The 18,073-nt window shown below is 41.1% G+C and overlaps 1 protein-coding gene across 13 annotated transcripts in view; it reads left to right on the plus strand.

Moving 5' to 3' along the window:
* Window positions 1–18,073, plus strand: part of WDPCP (WD repeat containing planar cell polarity effector) — a 361,777-nt gene that overhangs the window by 68,920 nt on the left and 274,784 nt on the right. For 11 of the 13 annotated variants that reach the window (XR_008891607.1, XR_008891606.1, XM_056567990.1 and 8 more), the window contains exons 3-6: window positions 1,268–1,312; window positions 2,291–2,341; window positions 11,667–11,737; window positions 11,998–12,057. Coding sequence is in view for 11 of the 13 variants with exons in the window: in XM_056567990.1 (XP_056423965.1) it covers window positions 1,268–1,312; window positions 2,291–2,341; window positions 11,667–11,737; window positions 11,998–12,057 (227 nt within the window). In the remaining 2 variants the exon portion in view is untranslated. The remainder of the gene's footprint in view (window positions 1–1,267; window positions 1,313–2,290; window positions 2,342–11,666; window positions 11,738–11,997; window positions 12,058–18,073) is intronic. The other 2 variants (XM_056567997.1, XM_056567998.1) reach the window with 1 other exon arrangement.

Here is an 18,073-nt window from a genome sequence, read left to right on the forward strand (position 1 = left end):
CCAAACGCTGGGGCAGCAGAGTACCCCTTTAAGAAAAAAAAAAAAGACAAATTATACAGGCAAAATTAGTCTTACATTTTTTTTATTCTTTTTTTTTGGGGGGGGGGGGGGGAGGGGGTATTTGGACACTTTGAAAACTTTGATTTGGAATTTTTTTTTTATACACTTTTTAGGGTGGTTTTGTTCTGTTTTCAATGGGCTACTGCAAATGCTAGTGTGAGATTTGCAAAGAAAATGCTGTAAAATGGCCAATGAAAGAGTTCAAAAAATCTTTTATATTTATAAACCTGAAAAGAAGTCCCTAAATTCTATGTCTGTAATACTTATGGAAGTAAAATTAAATTACATGTGAACTGGAACATGTGATGGAACTCAATGGAGAAAAAACAACGGTTATTTTACCTTAAAAATAAAACAGCAAAAATTGTGTGTGTGAACATAGCCTGAAAATATCCTGTTGCTTTCTGAATGCCAAAGGTCACAGGACTTGTTATGTGACACATGACTGACTTCATAAATACTGTAACCCCTAGTCAGTTAGCCAATGGGTGCATTAGATGTGGCTATATCCGTGTACTGTGCAGATGGGTCAGCTGCAGTCATATACAAAAATAAGTGAGAATTATATACACATGTATATTAGAAAGTTCTATAATTTCCTATTCCATAAATAAATACATAAAAAAAATAAAAAAAAATGGAACATCCCTTTAAAGATGTCATTTCTCAGCTATACCTGACCAAGAAGCCGGTTATTATTTTATTTTGCATTTCAGACAGCTTTGCAGGAAATATAATTTCACACAACAGTAAGAGCGGGTATCCCTGACTTGCCTAATACACAGCAATCGTATATGGGAACTCCCACCCCCATAAATAATGCACATTGCTCCAAGACCAGTTATTGGTGCCGTCCTACCCCACCGCCGCCGTGGGAGCAGCAACTACATGCTGAGTGAATCCGCAACCCTTCCAGCAGAGATCAAATGTTAATTTATTGTTAAATTAAAATCAGACTCGGAAGATACCGGGAACAATTTCTTACATTGTTGTTATGAGTTCAGAGGAAGTATTGATGTGGAAAAAGAATTTAATGGCATTTGCTAGAGAGCTGTGTTAAACCAATTGAGTGTGGCTGATATGCAGCATAGAGCAGTGTACGGCACGTCTGGATGAAATCAAGTGCTTTCCGCGCTCTGTAGAAATTTATATATTTTTTATTTATTTTTTTCTGCTTTATTTATGTTTTTATTTATTTTAATACTAGATGAAGATCTCGGAGTACATCATTATCACGACAAGAAGGAATCAGGTAATGTCAATATTTGTTACTTTTCTGCTTCAACTTTGAAAAGTAAATAATGTATCCAAAAAATAAACATTATTTGTTACTTTGTAAAACCTCCTAGTAATAGCCATGGAGCATGCTCCTTATAGTAGTTTGGATACTTACAGTATGGAGGGATGACAGGAACTGAATGCTGCATTTTGTATATTTAAACTTCTACTTGAGCAATGGGCATGTAGTGTCGGTTCTCATTACAGTCAAACATTGATTCATCTAAAAAGTTGCCTTATTTATTTATTTATTTTCTAAACAGCCATTCCGTTTTCTTCCAGTAGAGGGCATTCCATGCACATGTCTACGCCACGTTTGGCTGAGGCATCTGCAGCCGGTATCTGAAATAGGCATTTCAGAACTAAATTATCAATTTTCTTTATCTGATTAATTGGGTTAATCCTAGAAGTTTCACAAAGGGCCAAGAGGTCCCTACGGCTAAAGTTGCTCCTTGTTTAAGGCCAGAGCGGTGCAGAGGTTTGTGTGGGCATCCCTTGTCCTGTGTTTGCAACCACTAAGGTCTCGATGACAGACCGGCCCTGGATTTAGTTGCAGATCATTTTTACATGTGATGAGATTGGGAAACTTTGGACGTTGCTCACCGGTAGAGTTAAACCTCCATTGGCTACTTATTCAGGGGTCACTTACTAAATCATCCAGCTTCATTAGTATGCATTAGAATTGAAAGGTGTCCCGACCTGAGAAAATCTGGACTTTACAACACCTTGACAGCCGAATTTATGCAGATTACCGTATTGTAACCTGGTCTTGTTAATATGTAATGACCTTTGTTTATTATTCTACTTACTTCTATTTTCTTTACTGTAAAATATCTGTTTTAATGAAAAATTATTTAACAAAAAAAACATTTGAAAAAAAAAATTAAAAAAATTGAAAGATGTCTATTGTTCCCATTGGTGTCGGTGACTATATCCCCTTGTTTTCTTTCAGCTCCACACCAGGAGTATGGATACCTGGAGGAGAAGCAGCAGCTTTCTGAATGTAAGAACAACTAGGCAGCAGTGTTCACCATAAATCATTGTTTCACCACTCAGAAACTTCTATCTCACATTCTTCGCTTTCCCTTCCTTCCCTATTGTCAATCTCACCCTGTTCCTCACACTCGTGTGTTAAGGTTACAGTTTTGCAATAGGCTACACCAGTGTTTCCCAACCAGGGTGCCTCCAGCTGTTGCAAAACTACAACTCCCAGCATGCCCAGACAGCCTTCGGCTGTCCGGGCATGCTAGGAGTTGTAGTTTTGCAACAGCTGGAGGCCCCCTGGTTGGGAAACACAGGGCTACACAAAGAATGTGGTTGGTTTTGGGGTACACACCTATTTGCCAGTTGTCTTGATAAGTCACCCATTTGTGTCTTAGATATCCTCTAAGGTAGTGGGCATGTTGTTACAGATCCGACAAGGCTGAATTTGCCGTCTGGTGCAACCCATTGTTATATCCCAGTTTCATATAGGTCGTTTTACATAGGACTGCAGCCACACCTATTGCATGATCTGTGTTTAGGATTTAATTAAAGCAACAGGTCTGATACATCTGTATGGATCTAGCAGGGTTGTTGTTCTTCTGCAGCAAAAAGGTGAATAGTGCAAAAAAATATATAATAATAATTAAAATAAAGTAAAATACAAGAGCTTGACATTTTTTATTTGAGCTTTTTTTTTTTTTTTTTTTTTTTTTTTTAAATCTAATAAGTAGGTTCCACTTGGATTCACACATAATATTTTGCTCAATATTATTTACCAATACCAGGAGTGGAACCAACACAAAGAGAAAACTATTATAAAAAGATTTGCGCCTTTTTCTGTGTCAATTCTACTCCTGATTTTGGTTAAAAATACTAAGCAAAATCCTGACTAAAGTATTTTGTGTGAACCCAGCCAAAAAATGTCTTCGAAAAGTGGTAAGAGGTATTATGCAAAAAAATAGAAAAAATAAATAAAGAAATACATTTGCTTACCAGCAATAGATCATAATTAGAAAATGGATATACAGTTTTTCTAATTGTGAATTATTTTCAGGTTTCAGGTTACTACCTACAAGTTTCTATTGCTGGTGTAAAGCAATTAAAATCCTGGAAAACCTTTATTTTTAAAATGTAGGCAATACTAAAGATAAATAATATATACATAATAAATCATTATTGCCACAGTTTGTGGGAAACTGTGTTACCAAATAACCATAACAAATTATTGACTACCTAGGGATATGCAAATAAATGTATTTGCATATGGATAGTTGGATAGCGCTGCGGAATCTGTAGGCGCTATATAAATTATTATTATTATTAGTTGTATTACACTATTTACATTGTACATGGTTACATTTGTCCAGGTTGTGCCCCTGATGTGAGGATTTCTGCAGCTTGTTATTATGCTGAAGACCAACATTTTCTGTTCATCTTTAGCACCTAAAGCCGAAAGGTGAAAATCACTACTTATACAGTATATACCAACATAGTGAATTATAGTTATGTGGGAGGAAAGCACTGTTAAATTATAATGTGTGGATCCCCCATGGCATGCTGGTACCTGCATATCCTAGTGTCCTTCAGAGATCCATTTGTTTTCTTTCCCTTTTAAAATATGTTGGTAAAAAAACATAAACACATACAGAAGTTTTTAATGCACTAATAAAATAAACAATTGGAATTCATAATATATGTCTTACAAGTGGCAGTATAAATAGACAAATACACACATACAAAAATACATAGACAAATGTCATGGTTTTCCTGTAATTTTTATAAATAATTCAAGAGAACACATATGATATTTAAAATATCTTGTTACAATGTTATTAGTAAGTCTTATATTTATTACTACTAGTTATTATTAGTTGATTTACTATTTTACTTCCTAAACATCTCACATTTTTGCTGAGCCACTTGTACACAACAGTATTCTGGGCGGTGTTTATTGGAGTTTCCACAGTGCACAACCATAATAGAACCATTTAGGCCATTTCTGTATTTTGGACCCACTCCTGGTTTTGGCAAAAAATACGGATAGAAAATACTGAGCAAAATGCTGCCATGTGAGAGGTGTGCATACATTTTACTTTGCAGTTTTTTTATTTATTTTTTTGTTACATGCTTTTTTTTTTTACCAAGGATATGCAGCAGATTTCACCATTCATGACATAATGCTAAGATTAAAAATCTCCTGTATAGTTTAAAATCCGCACAGATATTTCGCCACTTGTGAGTGCAACAATTCCGCTACGTCTGAATGTTCCCCAAGTAGTTTAGTAAATACAAAGTGTCTAGCTGCTGTGCAGTTAATAAAATAACTTTTCTATTTTTATTTATTAATATTTTCAATACATATAAACATTATATATATATATATATATATATATATATATATGTATATATATATATTCAGCAAGAGCTATATTCCTACAGGGAGTAAAAAAAAAAAAACAACAGATCATTTGTACAGAACTGCACTCGCCAGGACAGATAAACACAGTGACACAAACTACAAAAACAACAACATGTATGCCGACTCACCGGTGAGTAGCGGGGCCCCTAATAAGATGTATCAGGTGACACTTTTTGCTTTGTAGTGGAGGTGAACAGCCTGCCCTACCCCTTGTGATGCACAGCTCCCACCATACTGATTCATTCTCTTGCAAGAGATTTTCCTTTCTCTTGCCTCTCTTTCTTGTTTTACCGCTGAGTACTGCACTCCTGCTCTAATCTTTCCTTTAATGGAGATTCCAAACTCCTTAGGTATGGCAATAAGACCTCAACAATCTGCAGCAGGATTTTTATCGCGCTGTTCTGCTTCAGTAAGGAGTATCAAGGCAAGGGTGGAAAACAAATTGCACCAGGCACAGCTGAAATAGAAGGCCTGTTAATTTTACTGTCTTATTTCCGTGGCACACGTAGAGTTTTACATTTACATGTATACACCTGTTGAGAAAAATCCATGATAGCTCTGTGAAGTTTATATGGCCTTTTTTTCGGTTTTGCTTCTCAGCGGTGTTATTCACTTCCATCATTTTCCTTCTTGATATCAAGTGAATGTGTCTTCTAGATTTTATTTATTTTTCTGATTAGAGTCAGATAATGAAACGTGTTAGTTTTTTTTCTAAATTCTTTCTATTTTCCTATATGTTGTTTTTTTCATTTAATATTTTGTACACTATTATGGGGGCAGCCATCTTGCCTGAGCTGGTTTTAATTTAGAGATATACTGTACAGCAAGCCTCATGGACAGCAATAGAGAGGAGCCATCCCGTTGACATGAATCAAAAAGGTTACTGGGCCTTCTCTGTGACCTTTTCAGAGGGCATTCTGCAGGGAGGTGGAGGCTTAGCCATGAGCTTTAGCAGTTGTGAATGGTGACTCCCCCCTCTATATCAGTCTGCAATTTATTCGGTGTCACGTTCATTGTTCCTGCATTTGTGTTATGTACTGTAGCCCTTATTAAATGTTAAGTGCGCTGGAACCAAGGGCGCCATATAAATAAATAATAATAATGATTAGCCTGCTAAATAATAGGCCTAGTGGCCAGACTAAACACTGCAAAATTTCAGGGTTATTTTATAATATAGGAAGCAAAATTAAAAATGGTAAGAAATAAATTTAAAAAAATCACCAAACTTTCTAAAAAAAAAAATATATATATATATATATATATATATATATATGTTTAACATAAAAACTTAATTCCCCACTCTCTACTAGAGAAGAAATTGAGGGCTTCTTATAGGAGTTATCCAGAATTAAAAAAAAATTATAGAGCTGGAATATGTGAAATGTCATTTATCACCACAAATTTCATGTGTTAACTAGTAACTAGTTTATCCCAAAAGTCTTGGCTGTTCAACTCTATGATATTGACTCTGTACTGGCAGGAGAGACTTTGGGAAACATGTTGTTTGGTAATAGCATTTCCTATATCCTGTCCTTTACTACAGTAAATAAAATACACTTTGAAATGTTTTAGTTTATTCTATGGTTTAGTTTATTACTATAAAAATAATTTTTTTCATTCTACTGTATGATGTAGGAATCTCTCATGTCTGTCCCAATGCTCATTGATTATAAACTCTTTCTTTAATTCAAAATAAATCTTTTGAAATAGAAAATAACAGCTGATTTGCCGAAGTGGGGAGAATTCGGGATTCTACACTACTGTTGACAGCAAGAAGAATCCAGTGTTTCCTCACTGAACTTTCCTACTTTTTGGCCGGTATTTTGGTGTTAGTTCAGTAAAGGGACAGGACAGCTTAGTGATGTCACTACACAGTCTCCACCTCCTTATGGTTACTTCTGTGGCCGCCAACCCCCTATTAGAAACGGTTCCTGAAAATTTAAACACCACCCTCGAATACAGTGTTTTCTAAACAGTGTGTCTCCAGCTGTTGCAAAACTAAAACTCCCAGCATGCCCGGGTTACCAAAGGCTGTCCGGGCATGCTGGGACTTGTAATTTTGCAACAGCTGGAGGCAGCTGCCTTAGTAGGACCCTGTCCATCTCAGATTTATGGATGTGGGGAATTTCTTAGTAAGGCTTAAAGGGGTTGTCCCACTTGTCCCACTTTCTGGTTTTCCGCTCCTCCTGCTTGTTTGCAGCAACAGGAAGGATCAGAAAAGGCAAAAGCAGCCAAAGCAGGTAATGTATGCAATTTAAATGGGCACTATTATTAAAAAAAATTTTGCTATTGCACTCCTTATGGTAAATAAAAAATCTTTCTACTATACTTTGTTTAAAAAAATGAAGTTTTCTATGTTTAATTGTGTTTCAGTAGCTCCAATTTTCTTTAGGAGTTATGCAAGCCATGGTGCCCCACAAGCTACACTGTTTGCTATACGCTTGGTGTTATATAAACAGTGTAGCTCATGGGGCTATGCTGTTTGCGCAACTCCCATTAAAGTCAATGGGAGTTAAGCAAGTTGTGTAACTTTCCTGCTTCGGATGCTTTAGGCTTTTCCGACCACACTAAAATAAACATTAGTGAATTATGAATCCAGTCTAAAAGCTTTTGATTACTACAAGAAAGTTAGAAAAAAAAATGAAATGTCATTTTCTTACCGGCAGCATTATTCCTTAATTCACTCTTTTCCGATCCTTTGATTATTCCATGTAGAACTCTATGATTCTGTCAATTTTTGATCATTATGCGCATGGTTCAGGCTGGGACCTGCAGCTGTGATACGAATGCAAAAATGTGACTTGAAACTGACCGGCAGTTCACAGACAGATTTAAGCATCTTTATTATATAAGTATGACCAAACAGCTAGATGCCCTAAACTTACATCTTCATATGGGGGTTCAAGGTTTGATTTGTAGAACAACTGAGGTCCGAGTCTTGTGACTTTTGTGCCTTCCCTTACCTGTATCAATGTGCACCATTTGAGTTAAATGATTGGTGAGTGCCACATGCATTTCTTCACCTTTTTTTATCTTGATTTCTCTTAGTTAAACATTGAATTTATGTATTTTTCTAAACAATAGCATTAGATGAATGGATGCTTTGTTATTGTTAGAAATGTGCACAGAGGTAGATTCTGTCTCTTCTCATGGTTGTTATTCCAGGTAGTCTTCATAAACTTTCCTCTACTTTGCTGCATATATGGTAGGTTAGCTTGTATACTTCTATTCTTGAAAGTAGGTAAAAGTCAGGATCCAGCATTTACATATCCATAACAACATATGTTATCTCTGTGATGTGTTATGTAGAATTCCCAGAACAGGGAAAGTCTTCCTTAAAAGGACCAATAAACGTAATCACGGCATATTCCTTGCTAACAGTCTCTGCTCATTCGGTTCATACATCAAGAAACGGTAATTCCAGGTATCTAGAAATAAATGGGTCTTGGAAGATCACAGGTCATATGAAGGAAAGATCAGGTACAATGGCAGCAGACTGAAGATACAGACCATTGGACTTTACAGTCTGTTGCTGCAGACTGTGCCATCCCTTACCGAGATTTCTAACAATGCACACACTAACATAATATATAGCTTAAAAAAATAAGTACATATTAACACCACATTTTGATTGATTCAATAATAACATTTTTAGAAGGTCATCTCTCAGATGTTGGCACTAGAGATGAATAAACATGACAAAAAGCAAATACCTGACTGCTGCAGTGGTTGAAGTTAAAGGGGTACTCGGACCCTAATACATCTTATCCCCTATCCAAAGCATAGGGGATAACATGTCTGGTCGTGGGGGTCCTGCTCCTGGGGACCCCTGCAATCTGTCATTGTGCACTCACCTTTGTGAGCTCTCCGCAGAACTTGAGGCTCCAAATGTGTAGCGTGATGACCACTGGGCCAGAGTATCGTGATGCCACGACTCCACCCCCGTGTGACGTCACGCCCTACCCCCTCAATACAAGTCTTTGGGAGGGGGCGTATTAGGTGTATAAGGGCCAGAGTACCCCTTTAAATGTTTTTTAGCCCCATTGGCACATCCTATCTGTTTGGAAGTTTTCTGGGAAAAACCTTTTTCCCCAATGCTTTTTCTTCTTTTTTTCCCCATGGTCAGGTGGCTCAATCAGATAGAAAGTAAAGTCCCACTTTTACCTATATTTTACGAACATATTGTTAAAGCCGCAGTTCCATATAAAGAATTTGCACACAAGTCATATACAGAGCGGATGGGTAAGTAGTAAACATATGAATAACCCTTACACAGAGAAGACCAAAGCCAACAACAAAGCTGTTATTGGTTAGCTGTTGATAAATACCAATATCGGTTTTATGCTAGTATGAACAGAGGATAGGAGAGGGCTTCAGGAAGGCCCAAGAATAGGGTTAAAGAGCAGAGGCAAAGAGTGGAAACACAGAAGAAACGTAGAAAGAAAGAGAAATAATTAGACTTAAATGGGTTATCCGACTAATAGAAGAAACAAATTCAATTTCCCCCAGCCTCCAGGATACTGTAAAAATGCCGCCTTGCATCCTTTACGCCCAGTCCTGCCATCTCCCATGGCCCTGGTGGGCTTAACTAAACCTTGCATTTTTAATGTGCCGCACGCTTCCTGGGAGTACAATTACCGGCAGTCAGAGCTTTTCTGTGCTGACTGCCAGCCTTCTCCTATTGGCTGCAGCATCCCACCCATCACAGTAAGGGTCAAAAAAATCAATCAGTGACGTGGCTTAGGGGCCTGGCTATGCCAGGTTCCCAGCCAGAGCCGGCATCATGTGAGCTACATCTTGCCCAAGGGGGCCCTGCCAAGGAGCAATGTGTCAGGCGAGGAGGAGGAATGGATGACTGACTAGCCAGTTTACCGCACTTTCTGCCCATAAGTGTTGCTGCAAAGAGCCGGGCAAATGATGTGTATTACAAAAGTAATACACTTTACAGCAGGGGGCTATTACTACAGAATTTTATTAACCGGGCTACCCCTTTAATGGCGTCTAATGAATATATATTCAGTGCAATCCAGGTGCAAAAAAAACATCTCCAATAGAAATGATCAGAACAATCATTCTGTAGGGTCCTTCATGTCTCAATTCCACTCGTATTCTGATTGTATTGGATAGTTGCAAATCTTTTAGGGGTTCTTTCATCACAATAACTTCTAGCTATATATATCCTATTAGACAAAGAATAAGTTAGCCAGCACTTTAGTTGATACCAAACTATTATATGGACCTGGCCTACAGGTGCACGCTACTAGGCTAGATATACAGCAACAGAAGAATGCAGCAGCACACTGCCAGCACAAAGATATAGATGAAACATGAATATGCAGTTAAAACATGGAGAGCTATACAGCTTTGGTGTAATAGATGCAAATGTGAAACTATGAAATAGTGAGGCACTTAGCTCGAAAATTTGTCTCCGCCGGCGGTGAAATAGCTTGGACCGTCCCACCGCGATAAGGTGGCCTCATTGGGACGGACCCTACACTGTGAATATGCCTCTGTGTGAACAGTTCAGTAAGCATGGCAGGGTCTGGAACATCCAAGACACCTTATATACACACCTGATAGAGGTGGGTGGGGTGCAAGGCCAACATGGAGGTAGCCACTCCCCGTATGTGCAATACAGACAAAGAATAAGTCAGCCAGCACTTTAGTTGATACCAAACTATTATATGGACCTGGCCTGGTATTGCACATACAGGGGAGTGGCTACCTCCATGTTGGCCTTGCACCCCACCCACCTCTATCAGGTGTGTATATAAGGTGTCTTGAATGTTCCAGACCCTGCCATGCTTACTGAACTGTTCACACAGAGGCATATTCACAGTGTAGGGTCCGTCCCAATGAGGCCACCTTATTGCGGTGGGACGGTCCAAGCTATTTGACCGCCGGCGGAGACAAATTTGCGAGCTAAGTGCCTCACTATTTCATAGTTTCACATTTGCATCTATTACACCATAGCTGTATAGCTCTCCATGTTTTAACTGCATATTCATGTTTCATCTATATCTTTGTGCTGGCAGTGTGCTGCTGCATTCTTCTGTTGCTGTATATATCCTATTAGAGCATGTGGATGTCATACATGTGAGTTTCTGTATATAGGACTCCCTGTATAAGGAAGAACAAAGAGCGAGCTTGCAATCACTGCTGCTGCAGGGGAAATCTGTGGCCTGGTGAAGCTTTCCCAGCAGTATCGGCAATCGCGAGGCGTCTCAGAAACCATACCCAATTGATCACTGAGTTGGCATCTGAGTTATCAGGGTTATCACCCCTTAAGGTTATCACCCCTTAAGTTGTAAGGTAGAAAGTTTGCCATACAGCTTGTCATACAGATAAGAAAGGCATTCTTAGCTCCACCATAAACATAATGGGAACATATTTCCAATTATTGCCATCAGCCTGAAAATATTGTGTTTACAGTAGGTAATGTAAAGGCCCTTTAACATTGGGCTATGATCAGCTGAATGGTTAATCATTGGGTGATCGCATCAATTTTGCAGATATAAAAATCATTGTTTGTTGGTAACAGATCTGTCCATGTAAACAGTGGATGTGCTGCCAACAATAATGGAAGTAAATGGGTACATGAATGATCGAACAATTGGTTGGGCGGCTGTTTACTCCCAATATTCAACCTGTAAAAGGGTCCTTTGAGCGAGCGTCGGTTTATTTGAGCACAATTGATCAGCACTGCTATTGGTAGTTATCTGCCTGTGCAAAAGGTTTCTAAATTCTTAGATTTACCTTGTTGTGTAGATGAATGGGCCCATACAGTTGTGTTTAGAAACAAACAAAATAATTTGTTTACAAAACATTTTGAACCCAGATTTCTTGTTCTGTATAAACAGGTATGCCAACAACCCATGCTGTGTGGCAGCAGTCTGTAATAATTATTATTATTTTCTTCTCTAAGCACGGGGCATCCCTTGGGTACTGAAGAACAAGCGCCCAGAAAAGCTACGAGACAATCTCATGGAGCTTGAGGTACGTTTTTCAGAAAGTTGCAAGAATGGCAACAAACAATCCTCCTTTCAATCACCTTTCAGCAGCTTTAATTTTCATAAAGGATCAGGCATCAGAGTGATGATAACAGCGCTTTTGTCTAGAGAACTGTTCTAAAACAGTTGCATCTTTGTTTATGTGGCATGCTAATCTCTGCCTGCATGAAAAGCTGAAGCACTTTGACCAGTGGTAACAATGTACACAGCCGACTCTCTCGCTCACTGTTTTCTCTTGTCTTCCAGGAGCTGATGCAGAGCAGTGAGTGTGTGCTCAGCAAATGGATGAACAAATATGTCTGTCAGGTAAAATGTTTTGACATGCCCTTCCTCTACTCAGTCAATGGAGTTGAGCTCTTATTCATTAAGTTTTTGTCTTATTATGTAAACCAGCTTAGAAAAACAGAAATATTTTGTTGCAATTTTTGCTTCCTTATTATTTGGGAGGGGTTGCCCTTGATGGTAATGCAGTCTTGGGAAACCTGTATCTCTTTCATTTCTGTGGAAAAATTCCAGCATATTCTGGCTGATCACATTATGAAAATTTAAGTGGTTTTCTGGGAAAGCAAATTAATTGTATAACTTCCTGCACAACTTGTACAGCATGGCTTCCTATACATCCAACATGAGGTATGTGTGTATAAAACTCAACTGTACCCGCATAATGGAAGTCTCATCCCATATAAATAACTAGAACAGGGAGACCCCATCCACCCTCACCAGACAAACTATGGTGTAGAGAAGCTGTATTGAGAAGTGGCCAAGTGTGCATGGTCCATTCAGTTCTTATGATTCTGTACCTCCTATAAAGTTGTATAACAACACAACATATCTTCATCCCTCCCTCACAATCTACATACAGTTCTTCCTTGCTGCTGCCTTCCTAGTATGGGGAAACGGGGGCCCCCCAGTCTACTTATCATTGGGGGTCTCAACAATCAGACCCTAACTTATTTTAAGGTGGCTATACAGATAGCTGTCATTCGGCTGATAGACATGCACACTTGGTGGAGCATGCATGCATTCTCAACAGGAGAGGGAGATAAACTGCTGCCAGTCACATCTGATGAAGATTAATGTCCCTTTAGAACAGAGGATCAGAAGTGTTAAAATCCAAAATGCTTGATCTTTCTTTCTTTCAACACCTGCCTAAAAAAGATTGTATACATTAGGTGGTTGGCCAGTCCCACCGAAATTGGTGGGTTTTGCTGATGTTTGTCTAATGTATTTGGCCATTTAACATCAATTTTATGTCACCGGTGAGAGTTCATCTTTAAAGAGACACTAAATCTATATTTGTCTACAAATATAGACAAAGTTTGAAAACAAAAAAAATGTATGTTCCGTATACATCTGCAACACATTGGTTCAACGATTAGCAATCATGCATCCTCTGCATAGACATATATGGGCAGCAGCTGTAACCTGATCTCTCAGTGAGTTTATAATTTGTCCTCCTACTGTCTGGTGTTTTGGATTTTATTTGCAAAATAAAAATGTTCTGGGCTGTTTTTGGCCCTTTTTTCAATTGTTTTTGCTGCCTTTATTCTTTGTAGCTGTTTTTGTAAGTTTAAACACACAACAAAAAACATGGTCTCAAATGGCTGGAGGTGCTCAACCCCAGATGCGGTTGTGCATTTATACTGGGGGAGCAGATCCTGCCTGTTAGTCCGTTGCTAAGGGCAATCCCCAGCATAAAAATGCATACAATGGAGGATGCCTGCAGTGGACTACAAGTGCCACAATAGAATCCTACACCAGATAAACGGTGTGGATGTGTAACAATTAGAATACAATACAGGAATATGGGTGCACTGCTGTGGTAGATGTATACAATGACATTGGCTATCCCTCAACACTGATGTTAAAATTGAGACATTCGCCAGTGTATCCTTATATGAAGGACACACCAGAGCCCGCACACCAACGCCAAGGTTTCTCAAGATGGTGCGGGACCTACGCTAATCCTACCTGTGCTTGATAAGCAAAACAGGGGCCAGTGGGCAATTACGGCAGCATTCGGTCGACTCACAACTTCCTCCCAGATACCCTCCAGCGTGACTGAGCACACATGCAATGGGAGGAGGGAGGCAAGCTGCAAGCCCCACCTGAGTTGGCTCATATGGGTGCCTGGCCTCACAGGTGCTACCTTAATGCTGCCTTGAAGATATTCAAGGCGCATTTATTTTGGAGTTTATACACCTCCAAGTATAAAATTTAAACAAACAACAAAAAACGTGGTCTCAAATGGCTGGAGGTGCTCAACCCCAGATGCGGTTGTGCATTTATACTGGGGGAGCAGATCCTGCCCTTGTAGTCCGTTGCTAAGGGCGATCCCCAGCATAAAAATGCATACAATGGAGGATGCCTGCAGCGGACTACAAGTGCCACAATAGAATCCTACACCAGATAAACGGTGTGGATGTGTAACAATTAGAATACAATACAGGAATATGGGTGCACTGCTGTGGTAGATGTATACAATGACTTTGGCTATCCCTCAACACTGATGTTAAAATTGAGACATTCGCCAGTGTATCCTTATATGAAGGACACACCAGAGCCCGCACACCAATGCCAAGGTTTCTCAAGATGGTGCGGGACCTACGCTAATCCTACCTGTGCTTGATAAGCAAAACAGGGGCCAGTGCGGGTGTGCGGGCTCTGGTGTGTCCTTCATATAAGGATACACTGGCGAATGTCTCAATTTTAACATCAGTGTTAAGGGATAGCCAATGTCATTGTATACATCTACCACAGAGTGCACCCATATTCCTGTATTGTTTTTGTAAGTTGACCATTATTTTGAGCAGAAAACAGACAAAACAAAAAAAAAAGAACATGTACTTAATTTTAGGGGTGTAAAAATGATGGCCATGAAGTTAATTCCTGTGAGAACAAGGGACTGTTGTACAATTGATTTCAGTAAATCTTAATAACCAGTAATAAAAAATACAGCTGTTTCTTGGCCCATTTTTTTCACCAGTTTTAAAACTGCTCAAATACAGCAGTATTTTAAATTTTTGTAAAGCTATGTGTGAACATTGCATCAAGATATACCGTATAAGCTTATTTTCAAATCTTGAACTATTGACATATGGGAAGTTTTTTTAGAAATTGAAGTACGCCTTAACAATACTTTTGTTTATTTAAGGAGCGGTGCCGCGCTCCTGTTGTCTCCTCTTCCTCTGTTTGCCGGTGAATGCACCCGCTCCCTAGTGCGTGCGCGCTGGCTCTGAGATTTAAAGGGCCAGCGTGCCGGCAATTGGCTTTTGCTGGCCGCTGACTCTATAAAAGGGACATACTTCCTCTTGACCCCTGCCGAATCTTTGTGTCCCAAAGCCTTAGAGAAAGCATTCCATACTTGTGTTCTGCCTTACTGTGTACCAGACCTCCTTGCTACGTTTCCTGACCTTGCTTCACTGCTGCCTACGCTTGACCTTACTACCTGTCTTGACTATGAGTTCGTCTCTTCCTATCTGTGCCATGCATCACCTCGGCTGCCTTTGTGGACGAGTCATGCCAGTGGTAGCGACCTGGGAGCCGGCTGCCGCAGCAAGTCCATCATGCTTTGCGGCGAGATCTGGTGAAAACCAGCGGCTCCTTAGACTCCGCTCCCTGGTGCGGCTCACGTCATCGTCTACACAGGTACAGTGGATCCACACCAACAGCCGTTACAGTAAGATCCGGCCATGGATCCCGCCAAGGTGCCGTTGCCAAGCGATGCTGACCTCACTACCATCGTGGCTCAACAGTCTCAGCAGATAGCACAACAGGTGCAATAGTTGAATCAGCTATCCGCTATTATGCAGCAGCTTCTCTCCACCCAGCAGCATCAGCCACAACCTGCTTGAGTGGCTCCTCCAGTGTCTGCAGCTTCCGTCAGTCCCAAGCTACGTTTATCTCTGACGACGAAGTACTTAGGGGACGCCAAATTGTGCAGGGGATTTGTTACTCAGTGCTCCATGCATGTGGAACTGATGGCCAATCAGTTCTCATCTGAGCATGCCAAGGTGGCATTTGTGGTCAGTCTTCTTTCCTGCAAAGCTCTGGCCTGTACCACTCCTCTCTGGAACAGAAGCGATCCGGAGACAACTAGCCTGCAAGCCTTCCTTACTGAATTCTGCAGTGTCTTCGAAGAGCCAGCACGGGCCTCCTCGGACGAAACCACGCTTCTAAACCTCCACCAAGGGGATTCTTCAGTTGGTGAGTACGCGGTTAAATTTCGCACTCTGGCCTCAGCTGGACTGGAATGATACAGCCCTATGTGCCATCTTCAAAAAGGGTCTTTCCAGCAGGGTCAAGGATGCACAGGATCCACCTTCTTCCATGAGTGAGCTTATTCTACTGGCTACCCACATTGATGTGCGTTTAGCCGAGAGACAGGAGGAACTCCGCCAAGAACGTGAACCAGCCCGTTCACGTCGTCTTCCCCGTTTGGCTCCGGTGTTCCAGCAGCCTCCCCAACCTCCAACCTTGCCAAAGTACCTATGCAGGTGGACCGTGCTCACCTGACCCCGCAGGAGAGGTCACGCCGATGTGAAGAGAATTTGTGCCTGTATTGTGCCAGTCTGGAGCATTTCCGTAGTAATTGCCCTCTGCGGCCTCAATGTCCGGGAAACGTACGCATCTATGGTACGTGGAACAGGTATCTCTAGGTGTTAATACTTCCTCTCCCCGGCAGTCCATGCCGCTTCAACTCACCTCCTATTCTGGGGTCTTGTTCCTTGCTTCTGCTTTTGTGGACTTGGGTTCTGCAGGGAACTTTATTAAAGGGGTTATCCACCATAAGGTGATTTTATTACGTACTTGGCAGACAGTAATGGACATGCTTAGGAAGGATCTGCGCTTGTCTTGGGGCTAAATGGCTATGTTGTGAGATTACCATAACACTGTGGCTTGCTTTTTGTGAACTGCTATTTCCTGTTTGCCTTTTTTTTGTTTTTACTACAAATCCCACAATTCCATTTTCCTCCCTCCCACACATCAGCCACCCCACCCATTGAAACCTATATCAGCTGCAGATCTGTGGTTTTCAATCAGGTTGCCTACAGCTTTTGCATTAGTTGCAGATTGATCCCTCCACCCATTGAAGCAGACAGCTGACTAGTGAGTCATCAGCTGACTAGTGAGTCAGATCTCGGCCGCATTGTAAGCGGTGAAAAATCGGAGACAACAGTCATTTTGTATGCTGTTAAAATAAATAGTGGGGTGAAAATCACATAAGAATTGTGAGAAAACCGTCACACACAAGTAAAGACACTATATTATGAACTACACTAATTTTACAACCCCTGTAGCATAGTCAAATAAAAAAAGAAATCCTGGAACACCCCTTTAATGATTCTCTGGTCCACAAGTACCATCTCCCAGTCACACGGCTCGTCAAGCCTTTATACATCTCTACCATCAACGGGGAGTGCCTGAACTACGTGGTGCAATTCCTCACTAAACCACTGATGTTGCAAGTGGGGACCTTGCACAAGGAGAGGATAAAGTTCTATGTGCTTCCCCACTGTTCTTCTACGGTTCTTCTCGGACGGCCTTGGCTGCAACTTCATGCTCCGATTCTCGGTTGGCATTCCGGTGAGGTCACTCGCTGGGGACCTGACTGTCTGAGTCACTGTCTGACGTCATTTCACCTGAAGCGTCCCATACCGCCTCCTTCTCTGCCGGGTCTGCCTCTTCCTTACCAAGACTTTGCAGATATATTTTGTGAAAAGCAAACTGACTGGAGCCGGATTCTTCTTTGTGGATAAGAAGGATGGGTTACTTTGCCCATGCATTGATTACAGGAGGCTTAAAGGGGTACTACCGTGCTGACAACTTATCCCCTATCTAAAGGATTGGTGATAAGTTGTCTGATCGCACAGGGTCCCGCCACTGGGGACCCCCGCAATTTCGCAGGCAGCACCCCGCTCTCATCAGGCCCCGGAGCGAACATCGCTCCAGGTCTGATGACTGCCGATCACGGGGCTGGAGTATGGTGACATCACGGCCCCGCCCCCATGTGACGTCACACACCGCCCCTCCATATAAGTCTATGGCAGGGGGTGAGACAGCTGTCTCGCCCCCTGCCATAGACTTGCATTGAGGGGCGGAGCGTGATGTCACACGGGGGCGGAGCTGTGACCTCACGATCACCGGCCCCGTCATCAGACCCGGAGCGGATGTTCACTCCGGAGCCTGATGAGAGCGGGGTGCTGCGTGCGAGATCGCGGGGGTCCCCAGCGGCGGGACCCCGCGCGATCAAACAACTTATCCCCTATCCTTGAGATAGGGGATAAGTTATTAGCACGGTAGTACCCCTTTAATAAAATCA

Source organism: Hyla sarda, chromosome 3, assembly GCF_029499605.1.
Source record: "Hyla sarda isolate aHylSar1 chromosome 3, aHylSar1.hap1, whole genome shotgun sequence".
In the NCBI taxonomy this organism is placed as follows: domain Eukaryota; kingdom Metazoa; phylum Chordata; class Amphibia; order Anura; family Hylidae; genus Hyla; species Hyla sarda.